Raw genomic sequence first — 15,527 nt, 5'->3', positions numbered from 1 at the left:
ATGCAACATTGGGAAGCATCCTACACAATCAACACAATAAGAATGGAGTACAGCTGTACAGAGAATTTCCAGATCATTTTATTTAGAGGCATACATCAGGTGGAAAAAGAATGCTGATCACATTAATTATTAAATCTGTCCACAAACAGAAACATTTCTAAACAAAATTTGCATCCTTCTGGTGGATAGAACTACAGATATAGAAACTTCGACTACAACTAATGTTTGATAATTCTTGTTTCAAAATAAGAAAGAAACAAAGAATTCGAGTTCAATATATAGCAATGCCTACTATCGTAGTTTGCTCATGTCAACGGGAAGCTTGGCAATTAACTCGAACAAGACAAAGGGGAAGCTTTTGGCAAGATTCTGGAAGCCATATCAGTTGCCACGACTGCATCCAGCGTATCGAGAAAATCAAAGCAGGCCTCCTTCAACCTACGGCAGTGGTGCTGCTCAGCTAGCACCAGTATGGTCCCTGCAACCTTTGTGTCGATGCGACAACATAGCTTTTCTTCACAGATCACCTTGAGCCTCTCCATGCCGTACCTGTCCGCGGCTACCAGCAGATCTTGCGCCATTGAGGCGGAGGCATCGTCCTCCACCACTTCGCCCTGACCCTCCATCTCCGGCGGCAGCGAGTCAGTGTATATGAAATGTAGCAGGCTCCTGAACACGTCCGCCTCGACGTCGTCAACCTCCACGACGTGATCCGCGGCGCTCTCCTTCATCCCGCCGTAGAGCTCCGCGCTGAACACCAGCGACCGCGCCGCGAGGACGCACCGGTGCGCGGGGAACGTCCTGCTCCCGACGCGGAACCGCACGTCGGCGCCCTGCCCGCTCTGGAGGAGGGCGCGGAAGTGCTGCGGCCAGTCGGGCGGCGGAGGCACCGGGGAGGAGGTGGGACGACGAAAGGTTGCGGCGTCGTCCTCCGCCGCGTGGATCTTGCCGGGGCGACGATGATGTCGCACCGGACCGTGAAGCAGTCGCCCTTGAAACGCTCCGACCGCTCCAGGTTCTCCCTCTTGATGAACTTTTCATAGCCCCAACTAGTGTTGTTAGCGACGAATCTTCTCGGAGTCCTCGCGCGGACGTAAGACGGTGCCTGCATCTCCACCTCGTCGATGAAGGTGAACACCATCTTCACCCTCACGTCGGCGGCGGCGCCGGGATGACAGAGGCGGAGGTAGAACGGGACGTAGTCGGCGGCGACCGAGGTGATGCCGTTGGGGTAGTAGTTGATGGCCCAGGTGTGGCCGGCCACGCGGAAGGTGCGGGACTCGATGTACTTGCCGTTGGGGAAGGCGGACTTGATGAATGAGTAGCCCTTGATCTTGAGCACGTGGTAGCCGCTCGTGGCGCCGGCGGCGATGGTGGAGGCGGAGCTCGACATTGTCGACTCGGAGGAGATCAGTTGGGCGTGGCGCAGCCGCCGCGGGGCACGAAAAGGGGGAGCAGCGGCGACAGGATCTCGTTGGGAGGGTTTGGGGCAGCCTTTTCGGGGGATTTTGTTTGAGTGACCATTTTTGTCGCTCATGGACAGGCCCGCTCAATTTGTTGAATGAGGCTCGTTGGCTGGCGCTGGGGTAGAGTAGTAGTTTAGGCTCGATGCAGCCCGGCCTCGGCACAGCCCTACGGTCGGTAACATTTTAATAAATCAAACTTATGTTTTATATATGTAAATATTTATTGAAGTCTGTTTCTTGCTTCAGTTCAGAGCAATAGCATTGAGCAATGGTAAACATCTCTGCCACCATATCAGTTCTTTGATCTGATGTAGACATTCCACCTCTACGAATTGCAAGTACTGACGACTCTTTGTTAACCAGAATGAGAAAATTCCCAATTTTTGCATAAATGTCTAATATTTGTTTTTCTGATTTATTTTGTATATATGCCCAAGTTGTTGGTTCATATGTGGTAAGATCGTAGGGCTTAGCCAAATTTGGGGATGAGTGGTCATTTTCTACTGGAGAAGGTGGATAGTTTTGATCCTGTAGTTGTAATTAAGCACCACCCACTAGAACCACTTAACTCTCTAATTCAGACTGCCTCCAATGTGTTGAAGCTCAAGATTGACTATCTTGTCATATTACTTAGAAACATTGATTCTGCCAACAAAATTCAAAGTCGAAAAAGGTTGGTGGTTTAGAGGTTCCAGGAAATGCTATCGATGCAGAGATTGTGCTAAGAGCTTGTTTGTTTACCTAGGACTAAAGTTTAGTTCATTCATTTTTGGCACTTTTAGTTCCTAAAGTACAAAACAGATGGACTAAAATGTGGACTAAAGTGTTTAGTCCACTAGTCCATATGGGATGGACTAAAGTGGATTAAAGGGTCCGCGCTGGTGGTGCGGGACGCGGTGGGCGGCAGCAGGTACTTGGCAGCCGAGGTGTGGTGCCGCGACACGATGACGACAGCCGTGGAGAGGTCCGCAGGAGGGGAGCTCGGCGAGGCAGCGGCGGCGCCGGTAGGGGATCCTCCGGGTTCGGCCACTCGTCGCCCGCTGCCGCCTCGCGCGTTGGAGGATCCGCCGCCGCATCCGGCACGCGCAGCGAGGAGCAGCGCGGCTACGGGGAGGCCTGCGCCTCGAGCGCCATGTGGGCGGAGGAGGGGAGGGTAGGCCGGGAGGGAGTGCTATTGCTGGGAAGCTTTTGATTTTGATGGCAGCTTGGATTGGAGATGATGACTATGTATGTGTGTGTAGCAGGTGCCCAGCTACAGAAGTTGGTGCCTGAACAGGGGTACCAGGCGGTGGGTTGTAGCGGTAAAAGGATCTTTATTCAACTGTATTAATGGACTTTAGTCTATGGAACTAAATAGTGTAGGGACTAAAGTTTAGTCCATAGACTAAAGCAACCAAACACCCACTTTCCTGCCTCAAATCTCAGTGTCTCTTGAACGACAAGATGTTCCTTTTTTATTTAATAATAAAAGGATCAGCTTCCTATAAGGCTAAACTTTACCATGACAATCAACGATGCATAGGGATAGACCATCCAAATTATTTAATAATTTCACTGTCTTACTTTGAAGAAACTACCACGATCACCAATGCATTGTCGATCTCCTCATGCAGTTGCAAATGGGAACATGAACAAATAGAAAATCTGGCTAGAGCTCAGAGAGTGTAGGGAGTGGGCAGCTGTTGCGGCGTTATAGAGACGTCACTGCCATTGTAAAAGTTTAAGCCATTGTCACTGCAACCGGCTATGAAGATCATACTTCAAAGATTTTGATATTTTGCTGACTTGAGTGGAAACAAAAGGAATCGGTCATGATGCATCAACAGCTTGTGCTTTGCTGGTCATGTCTCATGTGCACACTCGCACATTTTGTCTCTATCGCCAGGACCTGTTGTTGTGGACGGTGTTTCTTAATGTTACCTTTAGCCATTTTCCACACTGTGATACGCTTCACCAACTTTATTACCTTGTTCTAACTTTTGGATCTTATTCCAATGTGCAAGCATTCAACTAGTACACTCTAAAATCTGCTATTTGACCTTCCTTAAGCTATGGCTGCCTGTCAACATATACCTGAAGTTGAATGGCTAATAAACTCATGCTCGCACTACAATATACAATTGCAGAGCTAATATTATCTTCATTAAATTCCAATACTCAGGGGGTGATTAACTCCAGATGAGGATTGAATAAGGAGCTTGAAGGGTAAAATGCACCCGCTTCAAAGTCATGCCTCATAACAAAAGGAAAGCACAAAGCTCAATCAAGACGTGCAGGTCATAAATCATGAGGAGTTGCTCAATAGAATTTGCATTTGAAGAACAGAGGGGCAGACGGCTAAGGCTTCGTCAGCGTGTTGATAACGAGAGCAGAAACAGAACGCTCCGGTTGCTGTCAGACAATAGCAGAAATCTTTCGCAGGCCTTCTTCATCAACTGGAATCAATCTAAACACCCAGCACCAGACCAAACTTCAATGAACCTGACTGAAAGCAGGCTCTCAAAGGTTTTCAGGTGATGGGCCTGATTTGGTAAATTTGGAGGTCGCGACGACCATGTTGTAAACTTCAATGGACCATGAAGCTCGCGTGACGTCTCCCAAACATGGTGTTCTGTTTTCACTAGCGCAATGTAATCTCCAAAGGGAGACTAGGAAAACTTGATGTAAGGCTACATCATATATCACCCGGGCCGGTTGGAGCCATTGTTGAATGAATCAGGTGGGGGATTCTCACCCCCTCCGTTGACCATCAAAAAAATAAAGAGTACACCTCGGTGATTTTTCAGCGTTATCACCCACCTTTGTTTATAAAAATCATGTCGCTACTGGTATATGATTTGAACAAATTTTGGTCAAATTTGAATGTATACAGAGTTTTCTCCAAATTACATTCGAAATTTCAATAGTATAGTTGACCAATACTCACTGAATATTGGGTGTATCCGTGGTGTCCGGTAAATTTTTTCGCCTCTACTGTTTGTAGCTAAGACATTCGTCTGTCTTTGTGAACACTTTCAACTGTCAGTACTGAAGCCTCATGCTCATGTCCTGAAATTTGCAAGGCTGAAAGCCAACCGCGGAGTTCTAGCATGTGTTTGGTACAAGGACAACTTGGGATAGGTCGGGACCATTCCAGTGTTTTGGAATGGGATGGTATCACTTCTTGTTTTCTGCGTGCCACGTTAATCAGCGAGAGACAAGTTAACCACAGTGCCTTCAGTCTTACCTGTCATCCATTTCCAGCAGGCGACAATGACAGTTTAGTGTTTTCCCCCGAACAATACAGTTTAAAGTTAGTGAATATGGCACCATGACACTAAATACAGAAGCATGGGATTTCTCAACAATCCTCTCCATCGATCAGCTTTCAGTAAGCAACAACTGCAAATGGATCAGCTATATCTGTAGCAGCAACCATGCTCTCAAGACTCGAACCAATATTAGGTACTAGTACTTTGTTTCAAGGCTCACAGAAATTGTGAAGCTCAGCAGAGTGCTTACCTAAATCATGCAAGCACGCATCTGGGCGTCCTACAAAAGCACACATGCAACAAGCAAGGATTCATGTCGTTATCAAAAAAAAAAAAAAAACAGCAAGGATTCATCCGGTCATGGTATTGCAGAATCAGTTGCTTGGAACCGATTGCAGGTTCACAACTAATGCCTGCATACACAAGGACCAAACAGAGCAAACACAGAGCTACATTTCATCTTGATGACAACCAAGATGCAAAAGACTTTCTTTGTGTTAATGCACGGTACTGAAACATGCTTCTGCAGCTACCATTCCACCACTAGTGAAAGCTATGTTCTTCCATATCACTGGAGACTGAGCTTGGACATGAGCTCCTCCAGCACGGTTGGGCAGCTACTTACCAGATGGTTGAAGCCATCGGTTGTCATGACCGCATTCAGACCAGTTGACTTGAGGAACTCAAAGCATTTCTCCTTGAGCCCCTGACAACTGTGCTGCTCAGCCAGCACGAGTGTGGTCACCACCGAGCTTGTGTCAATGCACCCACACAGCTTGTCTTCACACAAGAGCCTCAGCCTCTGGAGGTTGAACCTGTCCGCCGCTTCAAGCAGATGCTGCGACATGGCGGCTTCTTCCTTCTTGTCCACCTCCGGCACCGTGTCGGTGTACACGAAGTGCAGCACGGCCTTGAACACCCGTGGCTCCATGTCCTCGATGTGTATGGCGCAGTTGGTGGTACCCTCCTTCATGGAACCGAGGAGCTCCGCCTTGAAGACCGGAGACCGTGCCGCGAGCACGCACCTGTGGGCATTGAACCTCACCCCGCCGGCCTGGAGCGTGACGTCCGAGGCCTCCCCGGTCAAGAGCAGGTCCCCGAGGTGTCGGTGCAGGTCGGGCGGCGGCACCTCCACGAAAGGGGCAGTCTTCACCGCGCGGAACCTGTCGAGGACGACGACCTCGCACTGGAGCGTGAAGCTGTCATCCCTGAGGAGCCCACGGTGGGAGCGCTCCAGGTCCTCCTTCTTGATGAACCTGTAGAACCACCACCCTCCGGCGAGCTTGTGCACGGGGCTCTTGCGCACGGTGTCCTCTGCCGGCTGGCCGGATTGGTTTAGCAGGGAGAGCGTGAACTGCGCCTTGACGGCGCCGGCGGGGGCGGCGCCGTCGAGGACGAGCTGGAGCGAGACGTGGCCGCGGGCGCGGCTGAGCAGGCGGCCGCGGCCGTTGGGGAAGTAGTTGATGTACCAGCTGAAGCCCGCCGCCTGGAAATTGGAGGACTTGATGTGGGCGCCGCGGGGCACGGCGGTGGTGAGGGAGTAGCTGTCGATCTTGAGCTGGTGCTTCCCGGTGGCCGCGGCGGCGGTGATGAAGGAGCGGGAGGAAGGCTGCGGGGGCCCGCCGGTGCTGCCGACGGAGGAGGCCGAGACCGACATTGCGAGCCTGCAATCAGGGATTCAGGGGAGCGCAAGATTTGAGCTTTTTTCCCACCTCGCAGCGCCGTAAAACGATCCAGAGAATTTGGGGACAAGATCACGAGAATCCATGGTATAATCGCAAAGGTAGAGTCCCGATGGATTGGGGGGGCGTAAACGAAGCAGCGAAATCCATTCGTTTAGCAACATTTGGCGCATATCGCAATTCGCAAGAACATGGTGTGATGACGTACAAGAACAGATGAGGAAAGGGGAATCCCCTCGCGGAGGGCGTCTGGTTGCTCGTTACTTACAGAAGATACGACGCGGGGCTCGTCGCGGTCGGCCGGAGGGCGACGTGCTGGCGCCGCCTGATCCCTGCTTCTTCCCCCTCCCCGGCGGCGCCTGATCACTGCTGCTGCTCTCGAAGTGGGTTTTGCGCTGGGACAGAGTGGAGTGGGAGACGACTGGGGAAAGGCGGCGGAGGGGAAAGGTTCGCGGATGCCGGATGGATTGGTTTCCTTTCTCGGCAAAGATTGTTCTGGGCCGGGCTTCCTTGCTATATGGGCCTTGGTCTGAAAACTGACTGAGTTGGGGTAGGTTAGGGCATGGGCTGTGCAGTGAATTAGTTAGTTGGTTCTTGTAGTTTCGTCGATTTGCTGCGTGAGCAATGCAGACTATTTATTCAGATGATCAACTTTGTAGCTTCGATGTGTCCTTCTATCTCGATTGAACTTGAATGCACCTGGCTGAAAGCTTAGTTAAAAAGTTTTTCTGACTTATTGTGAAGCATTCAAAACATTTTCAGGAAACGGCACGCGTATTATTTTGAATTGAAAATAGACACCATGGGATGCGTCCAAGTTGCCCACTTTCCACTCCATGTTGCCGGACGGATCCAGTTGAATGTAAGCCTTGTACCTGCCAATCCATCCAACTGTTTCATGGAATTTTCCCAAATTTCATTTGAAGACCAAGCAGAGATGAGCAGCAAGGTAAACTGCGCTTAGGCAGGCATGGATCGTACAGAACGTGCTTATCTTCTCTATATATCAATACATACATGATGTGATGCGCAGCTGATGATGGTGCTCTGCTCTTTCATGGTAACAGAAACTCAGGAAACGTATCTCCCCCAATCGAGTGATAAGCAGTCCAAATTTGTTAAGCAGTGACAATTGAAACTTTTGAAGGAAACCTTACATATTTACATTATCTCATTTTCATGCGTGCAATAGTTAAATGTACCCTGATTTGTTTCACTATGTCTTATTTATCCAAGGATTTAACTAATATCATGTGCTTAAATGCCAGCATGCTGCAGTAAACTGATTACATGACATCTTGCAACGGACCAAATACAAAGAACAATAATTGATACACGATTTCTACAAAGAGGTCAGCACATTAAAATTTAACAAGCTGAAAAGCTATAGCTGGAGAAGAAAACATGTGGTCAAGAATTGAGTCAAAACTTGAAAAAATGACTCAAAAGCCATAAATTCATGACCTTTACAAATTGGCTCATGCCAATCTATACTATCAGCAAACTCAAAACAATGTACCCGTGGATCCTTAAAAAAACATGGACCATGGATAGCCTCTGAAAAAAGAGATATTTTTTTAAAAAATAGACCGGCGGGGTAAGACAACCCCCAGGATTTTTTCACTAAGAAGAAGACCTTCTCATGCAGGCTGAAAAAACCCCGAACCTCTGCCCCACCCTTACACAGGAACGTAACCCTTATGAGTGGCAACCACTACAACTACCCTAGGTAGGAGGGCCCAAACCAACCACAGCTACGACCTGAGGAGTGCTACCAAGGCCATCTAACCAATTCAGGTAGAGATCTTTTCGCAAAAAAAAAATACAGCTTTCTAGTGCCATGCAATAATTTGTCTGATGTTGAAGCCATTCCAGTCACAATTACTCGAGATTGTCACGTTCAAATGAAGCCATCAAGAGATTTCATCTTGGTTGCAGTCATGCTAGAGACATTAACCAAATCCACAATGTTGAATTGACTTGATATCATCTCCTACATATGCCACTCCTTGTAATTACTTCATTAGAGAATTTTCAGAGTCATTTTAGTCCAACACTATGAAGTAGTGACAAGAAAATCAGCGCAAACAATACAGATGCAGATATTATAAATTTGAAAAATAGGGAACATGATTATCTTTGCTACATATGGATGCTCCATTACCCAGATTCATATTCCTGCAAATAGTTAAATGTTACCCTGACTCGATCTGGTTTGTGTCTTAATCTAGGATTTAAATTATGCCATGTGCTTATTTAACATACACTTCACTAAGCTGATTAAAGACATCTTCAATGACCAACCATAAGAGGAAAAAAATATACATGGTATTTAGAATGAGGTCGACAAAACCAAGCTGAAGTAGTGCTGAACAGCAGTATAGCTGGAGGAGATAATATGTGGTGAAGAACTGAATCAAAATCTGATTGCTCTGTTCAGGTTCAGTCAGGAGAAAGAAAAACATTCTCAATTTGGCACATGCCTATCTGCATGACCAATATAGCAAAACAAGTACATGCACCTTGCTCGAAAATATGGACCTTGAGTATGATTATGCTGCTATGCAATAATTTGCATGAGAATATTAGTTGTATCTCAAGCACAAGCAAGGGCCAGGACAGTCGAAGCATGTACCAGTATATGACTGATATTTTTAAATGTAGGAATGTGTTGAGACAGTTAAGTCTTCTTTATTGTAGTCTAACCAGAGAGTTAAGCGAGCTAGTACTTTTTCAGTGGACTTACCAATGTGTCTTTAGCCACAATACCTTTTGATGAACCTGCATAAAACATTATGCTGACCAAAAACACATCCACAAAGCTAACAAATATGTTGAGTATGCCTTGCAAAAACTAATCCAAATGCTCTGCAGACACAACATAACAAATTAAAATAATGCTTTAGTACAATGAACTTTTCCATTAATTTGGTGGTTTATAATTGAATCACAAGCATGCCTATTTCATGTATTATAAATAAATCTATCCACAAAAGGCATAACAACCAAACAAAAAACCAAAATCCTTTTGTGGATACTAGAACTAGTTCCTGACAATTTTCATTTCAAAAGAAAAGGAAAGAAAGAACTTGAGTTTCATACGAATGCCTAATTTGTCCTTCTGGACACTGTTGGAATTTGAAGCACCATATTCTTGTTCATTCATGTCTTTAATTCAGCAGCAACAACTGAAACATTTGAACCAAGGACATATCATTATATATGTTACCTTGATTTGGTTTACTTTATTTCTTATTTAGTTCAGGATTTGAACTATACCATCGACTAAGATGTTTGAAGGAACCAAGATGCCATACTATACTAAACTGATTGCAGCGTCTTGCATGGCCAGATACACGAAAAATTGACACATGGTGCTTGCAGAGAGGTCAAACAAAACCAAGCTTTAGCTGGGAAAGAAAATATGTGGTGACAAATTGAATCCAAATCTGACAATCTGATTACAAGTCACAAATTCAAGACATTTTCAAATTGCCACGTGACAATTATCAGCATATATACTTGACAAGTACGTGTTGATTCTTGAGATTATTGAGAATTCAGAGTGACAGGATTGTCAGCATACTATAACAAAATGGGCAAATCAACACATAAACAAGTGCCAGGGTTGTCAAAGCAATTCCATTTACATGTATATGAGATTGTCACTTTTTAATGGTGGCATGAAGCAAATGTCATTCTTCTATATAGTAGTCATACAAACGAGTGAAGAACTTCATTGAGTAAGTAACCCTAATGTTTAATTATACTCTATCTAAACCTAAGTAAAACATTATAATGAAGATAAACACATCCAACATGTTAACAAAATGTTGATACGAAATTGCAAAACTATGGTGATCGAAGGCATTACAAATTCATAACGAACTTCCATGTTAATTTGAAGGCTTAATTAGAAGTAAACTAACTGCTGGTCACATTAGCATGCATGTTCTTGGCATCATAATTAAAAAGCTATCCACAAACGATGTGATGATCAAAAAAGATAAGGCACAGGTACATCGCATCCTTTTTGCAGACATGACTAAGCATAAAACTACTAGAACTAGTATTAGATAGCAAAATTAATCTTTCAGGATACTTGCAATTGACATTCCGGTCTACTGACCCCCCAGAATCACGCAATGCACTTGCTCTTCAAGAATTCAACGCTTGGCAAGCTTGGACATCAACTGAAACAGAGCAGAAGGAGAGCTTTTCGCCAGATGCTGGAATCCATTGGTTGCCATGACATCATCCAGCGTTCCCCGAGACTTGAGAAACTCAAAGCATGCCTCCTTAAGCCCTTGGCAGTGGTGTTGCTCAGCCAACGCCAGTGTGGTCGCTACCGTTGTCACGTAAATGTGCTTGCATAGCTTGTCCTCACAGATCAGCTTGAGCCTCTGCAAGTCATACCTGTCTGCAGCTTCTAGCAAATGCTGAGCCATCGTAGCACTGTCCTCGTCTTGCCCTTTCACCTCTGGCAACGAGTCGGTGTAACCGTGTAAATGAAATGCAGCAAGCTCTGGAACACCTGAGGCAGCATATCATCAATCCGTATGCAGCTCTCCGTGGCGGTGCCTTCTTTCATGGGGCCGAAGAGCAGTGCATCAAAGACCGGCGAGCGCGCAGCGAGCACGCACCGGTGCCCGGCAAACGTCTCTCCCAGGACAAGAAACGTCACATCGGCACCCTTTCCGCCGAGGAGGAGGCCACGGAAGTGCTGCGGCCAGTCAGCTGGCGGTACCACCACGAAGGGGGCGCCAGGAACCAGGGCGTCCTCCGTGGTTAGCTCTTTGGGGACGATAATGTCGAACCTGACCGTGAGGCAGTCGTCCTTGATACGACCCGATTGTTCCAGGGTCGCGCTCTTGATGAATTCCTTGTATCCCCACACCCCATTGTTACTGGTGGCTGGGACAAAGAACCTCCGCGCGGTGCGATTGGCGATGTAGGATGGCTTTTGCTTCTCGACCTGGTCGATGAAGCTGAATTCGAACTGCACCATGACGCCGTCGGCGACGGGATCCTTGAGGAAGAGGTAGAGAGAGATGTGATCGGCACTCTCCGGGCGGTCGCCGTTGGGGAAGTACCTGATAGCCCAGGTGTGCCCGGCGACGCGAAAGGGTCGAGACAAGATGTGCTTGCCGTTGGGTAGGGCGGACTTGGTGCGCGAGTAGCCCTTGATCGTGAGCTCGTGGTAGCCGCTCGCGGCGCCGGCGACGATGGCGGAGGCGGAGACCGAGCGGTGCCTGTCGTCGCTGGCCATGGGTCGGGAGCGCGGCGTGGTGGGAGCCACAGTCGAGAGTGGACGAGGTAGCGCTGTGCTCGAGATGGGGTGGCGCCGCGGGGCAGGGAAGCGATGCGGTGGCTGCGGAAGGGTTTTGCGGCTTTTCAACGATTGGCCTTCGGGGCAAGACCGCAAGATTGGGTGTTTTAGTCTTTTCTTTTTCTTTCTTTCTTTTTTTTTTTGCGAATCTTCCTTCTTTCTTTTTCTTCCTAATAACTTCGATTTCTGGGAATATGCAAAGCGTCGCGTGGTCGCTGCTGCCGGTAGGTACGAAAACGAATCAAATACGGACATACGGATGCGGATACACAAAGTAATTTCTTTCTTGAATTTGGATTTGATATAAAATATGTCCGATATAAATATCTATCCTATTTGCATTTTAAATAATCAACTTTAAGTATTCAGATACATCGCATCTACGGAAGTTCGATATCGGGGATTATTCCCCAGTCCCCACAATAGTTCTACATGTCACATACAAATGCTGCGACGTGCCCACCACCTATAAAGCATAAATCGGCACTGAGAGGAAGGATCTCGGGCGGCATCAAGCTAAGCATCTTCGATAACACCGAGCGTCTCACGGGTGGGAAAGAAGTAGGCAAATGTGGTGGTGTATTGGGGAAGGAAAAGAATGTGGAGCTAGCACTGCTCATCGAGGAAGAAGAAACTAGCGTCGTGAGCCAAATGTTGAAACTAATATTTCTAAGATTTTGATTTAGTTTTTGAAAATTGTTGAATCCACTATTTCGAAATATTGATACAATCTTAATGCTTTTTCAAAATGTTGGCTTGTATTTTAGAAAATATTGAATCTAATCCTTTAAAATATTTTATATTTTGAAAATATTGAATCTAATCATTTGAAATGTCGATCAGGTGTTTATGATGGTGAATCTAGTTTTTTGCAAAATGTTAAGCCAAAAAACACAAGGATTCGTAGTAGGATTATTTGTTTAATGTCAAATTGAACGTGGATAGGATGCTGGGTCCATTGCGAAATCTTTCTTTATAAGATTTTTACGGGTGATCAACATGAAAGCAATGCAACGATTAGCTATTTTAGGGTCTCGGGGTCTCCTTGAGAGGAATAATGGATGGTCAAATGTCGAATTCTAGCTACTAGATTTCTCAGTGTGAAAAGCCGGAAGCTCAAATAAATAGTAAATTTTTCGTGCAGCTTCTGGATAGCCAGAAGTCTTAGAAAAGCTAAGTTTATATGAAAATTGAAAAGCTCAGTTTTCTAAGTTTGTCTTAGCTTTTTGAACCCAGAAAGCAAAACACGTATTCTAAAAGATATTGTTGACTTTTTATAAGGTCCAAAAGTTGCACCTCAAACAAACAAATCCAATCCAATGTCAAATCCAGGTTGCCTAGTAGTGGAGGTAGTTGCAGGGCCAGAAGACAATGTGGTGCGAATCATAGCTATGTCAAATCCAGGTTACCCAGTAGTGGAGGTGGGTGCGGGGCCAGATGACAATGTGGTGCGAATGATAGCTATATAGTGTAGAGACAATATGAGCATATAAGTGGGCAACTCGTGACAACGGGTATATTTGGTGAATTCTCAGTGTGTTGCTGTGAGAATTGGAGAATATAAATTTAAAAAAAATTATGGATCAGTTATATGGTGTGACTATTGAAGTTTGATAGATGCGATGTACGCACATGTGAGGGAGAAAATAGGATGTGCTACAGACATTAGATCAACAATTTTGTAGCTTAACTACAACACCAAATTTGAAAGTTCTTCACACAAATTGATACGAAATAACTTGAACACAAAGTAATGCAGAAAACACTTCTCTAAACAGCTACATGGCAATGAAGAAATGCGGTCAGCTATTACAAATTTCACCGCAATGCCAAAGATGGCATTAGACAAAGTGGTACATCTCAAAGGGATGTCAATGCCATTTGAGGTAACGCCAAACCTAACAACACTCGAACCTGAATGGCTTGATGACCAAGCAACTCGTCTATCAATTGATGACCAGTGTTATTTCAAAACAAAAAAAATTATGAGAGTGCGCATTCGTCTATCAATTGCTTCCAGCGCGCAACCAGGAAGCTCCAAAGCTATGAGTTGATAATTCAGGGTCAAAACTCACACCACCTTGACAACAATGATTCATCAACTACTGAACATGATTTCAGCTTCTCAGCCCAGCAACTTGTCTACCTTCGTCAGCTAGCTGAACTGATAGCAGAGAAATAAGTTCAAATAGGTTATATGGCAAATGTTCATGAATCACCCCAATCCAAGTTTCGGATAGGTCTTACCAAGCACTTTAATTGTTTGTTTTCAAGCTGGAGGCTTCACCACAGATTTCAGTGACACCTTGATCATTTGGAGATCCTCTCCATCCGGTCTCTAGAAGTTGACCACTTTAAATACCTGCCACTGCCAGCATCACAAAATAGCAGATTCAGGCCTAAAGAACATCCGTTCCAACCTCATATCCCTCTTACCAGAATCTAAGGAAATCACCAAACCATGAAAATAAGAGCGGGAAGAGCCTACCAATTATCACAATCAGAACCCATAATGCAAAGCACAAACAAGAAATGCAAGAAGCTTCCGATAGAAAAAGAAATGAAATGCATGCTGCAAACATAAGTGCAATTGCTCAATCAGGGAACAGATGCCTAAGTCTTCATCATCATGCCAACAAACAGAGAATAAACTACCTTTAGTTGTAAGCCAAACAACAGATTGATGCCTGAAGTTTTTCCAGCATACGAAGCTTACATGTGCTCCTCAGCATCTGACAAAAAGTATCCCTTGCACACGATACCAGACTGTAATGTATACAGTCAAATGCTCAAAAGTATCCCTTGCACATCATACAAGACTATAATGTATACAATCAAATGCTCATGAATCTTGGACATTTCTTTGGATAGCTTGGATTTCTTGACGGTGATAAGATGTTCTTCAATTCTTCCAATCACATTCGCTGAAGTGAATTTCTTGAACCCTCTCTTCTCCCTAGTCAAGATAGGGAGTTGAACATCTCTAGCCATGCAAGCCGAGAGAATCTTGTCAACCACCTCTCTTCTTCCCCACTTATCAATTCCAAGAGATATTATCTTGTTAATGATCTTGCTCAACCTATTGTACATCTCTTGTGGTGTCTCATTTTCCGTAATGATGAAGCGGTTGAGTTCACTTTCCAAGGCTCTTATCCTTCCTTCTCTAACCCTTCTTGTTCCTTGATGGTTGATGAAGAGAGTGTCACATACTTTTTTGGTGGATTGCAACCCATCAATCTTATCAAATTCTGCGGCACACAATGAGCTCTTGATAAGATGCAAAGCTCGATAGTTGCGTTGAATATCAATTCCTTGGTCTTGTGTAAGAGTAGCATCTCCGCGTGGAAAGGTTGTACCTACTTCAACATTATCCTAAAGTGCAGGGTTGACCGCTATCAAATAGTCCCTCATCGAGTGTTTCCACTTGGAATAGCTTACCCCATAAAAATGAGGAGGCTTTCCCAAGTTGATAGACCCGAATGAGGTGTTAAAATTTAAGCAACCATAATTGAAAGGGATTTGGTGAAACTCCCTTTGTGAACCACAACGTCCGGAGCGGCTTGATCTTGCATCATCATACTCGGAGTCGTCATCAGAGGAATCTTCACTTTCTTGATGTCTCCTTGCACTTGTGCTTGCTTCACCGGTACCTCCTCCTTGAACACTTGTTTGTGCTCCTTGTAGCAGCACGGGTTGTAGAGTGACATTTGGATCGGTGACATCACCTCCTTGAGGCACCTCTTGACCACCCAGCGTTGAAATTTCGATACTCCAAGCGGTTAAGCTTTAACCTGGAGAC

At 45.6% G+C, this 15,527-nt stretch overlaps 2 protein-coding genes and 1 pseudogene across 2 annotated transcripts; all 3 read right to left on the bottom strand.

Moving 5' to 3' along the window:
* Positions 1–233: 233 nt before the first annotated feature.
* Positions 234–1,393, bottom strand: LOC117835455 (BTB/POZ and MATH domain-containing protein 2). The gene is given in 3 exon segments (XM_034714798.2): positions 234–378; positions 381–863; positions 950–1,393. Coding segments are annotated over 3 exon segments (1,014 nt in total). The 3' UTR covers positions 234–291.
* A 3,654-nt stretch (positions 1,394–5,047) lies between these two features.
* Positions 5,048–6,882, bottom strand: LOC117837037 (BTB/POZ and MATH domain-containing protein 2). Its single transcript, XM_034716591.2, has 2 exons — positions 6,668–6,882; positions 5,048–6,381 (listed from the first exon to the last, which is right to left on the bottom strand). The coding sequence occupies exon 2, from the start codon at positions 6,372–6,374 to the stop codon at positions 5,286–5,288; it is 1,089 nt and encodes a 362-aa protein (XP_034572482.1). The 5' UTR covers positions 6,375–6,381; positions 6,668–6,882; the 3' UTR covers positions 5,048–5,285.
* Positions 6,883–10,421: 3,539 nt separating this feature from the next.
* Positions 10,422–11,465, bottom strand: LOC117840631 (BTB/POZ and MATH domain-containing protein 2-like; annotated as a pseudogene).
* Between the last annotated feature and the right edge of the window lie 4,062 nt (positions 11,466–15,527).

The sequence above is a fragment of the Setaria viridis genome, chromosome 9, assembly GCF_005286985.2.
Source record: "Setaria viridis chromosome 9, Setaria_viridis_v4.0, whole genome shotgun sequence".
NCBI classification, from domain to species: Eukaryota; Viridiplantae; Streptophyta; class Magnoliopsida; order Poales; family Poaceae; genus Setaria; species Setaria viridis.
This window is presented reverse-complemented; position numbering and strand designations above follow the sequence as displayed.

What these genes read in the sequence shown, in the direction of transcription:
- LOC117837037 (XM_034716591.2), bottom strand. Translation starts at nt 6,374, where the DNA reads ATGTCGGTCTCGGCCTCCTCCGTCGGCAGCACCGGCGGGCCCCCGCAG.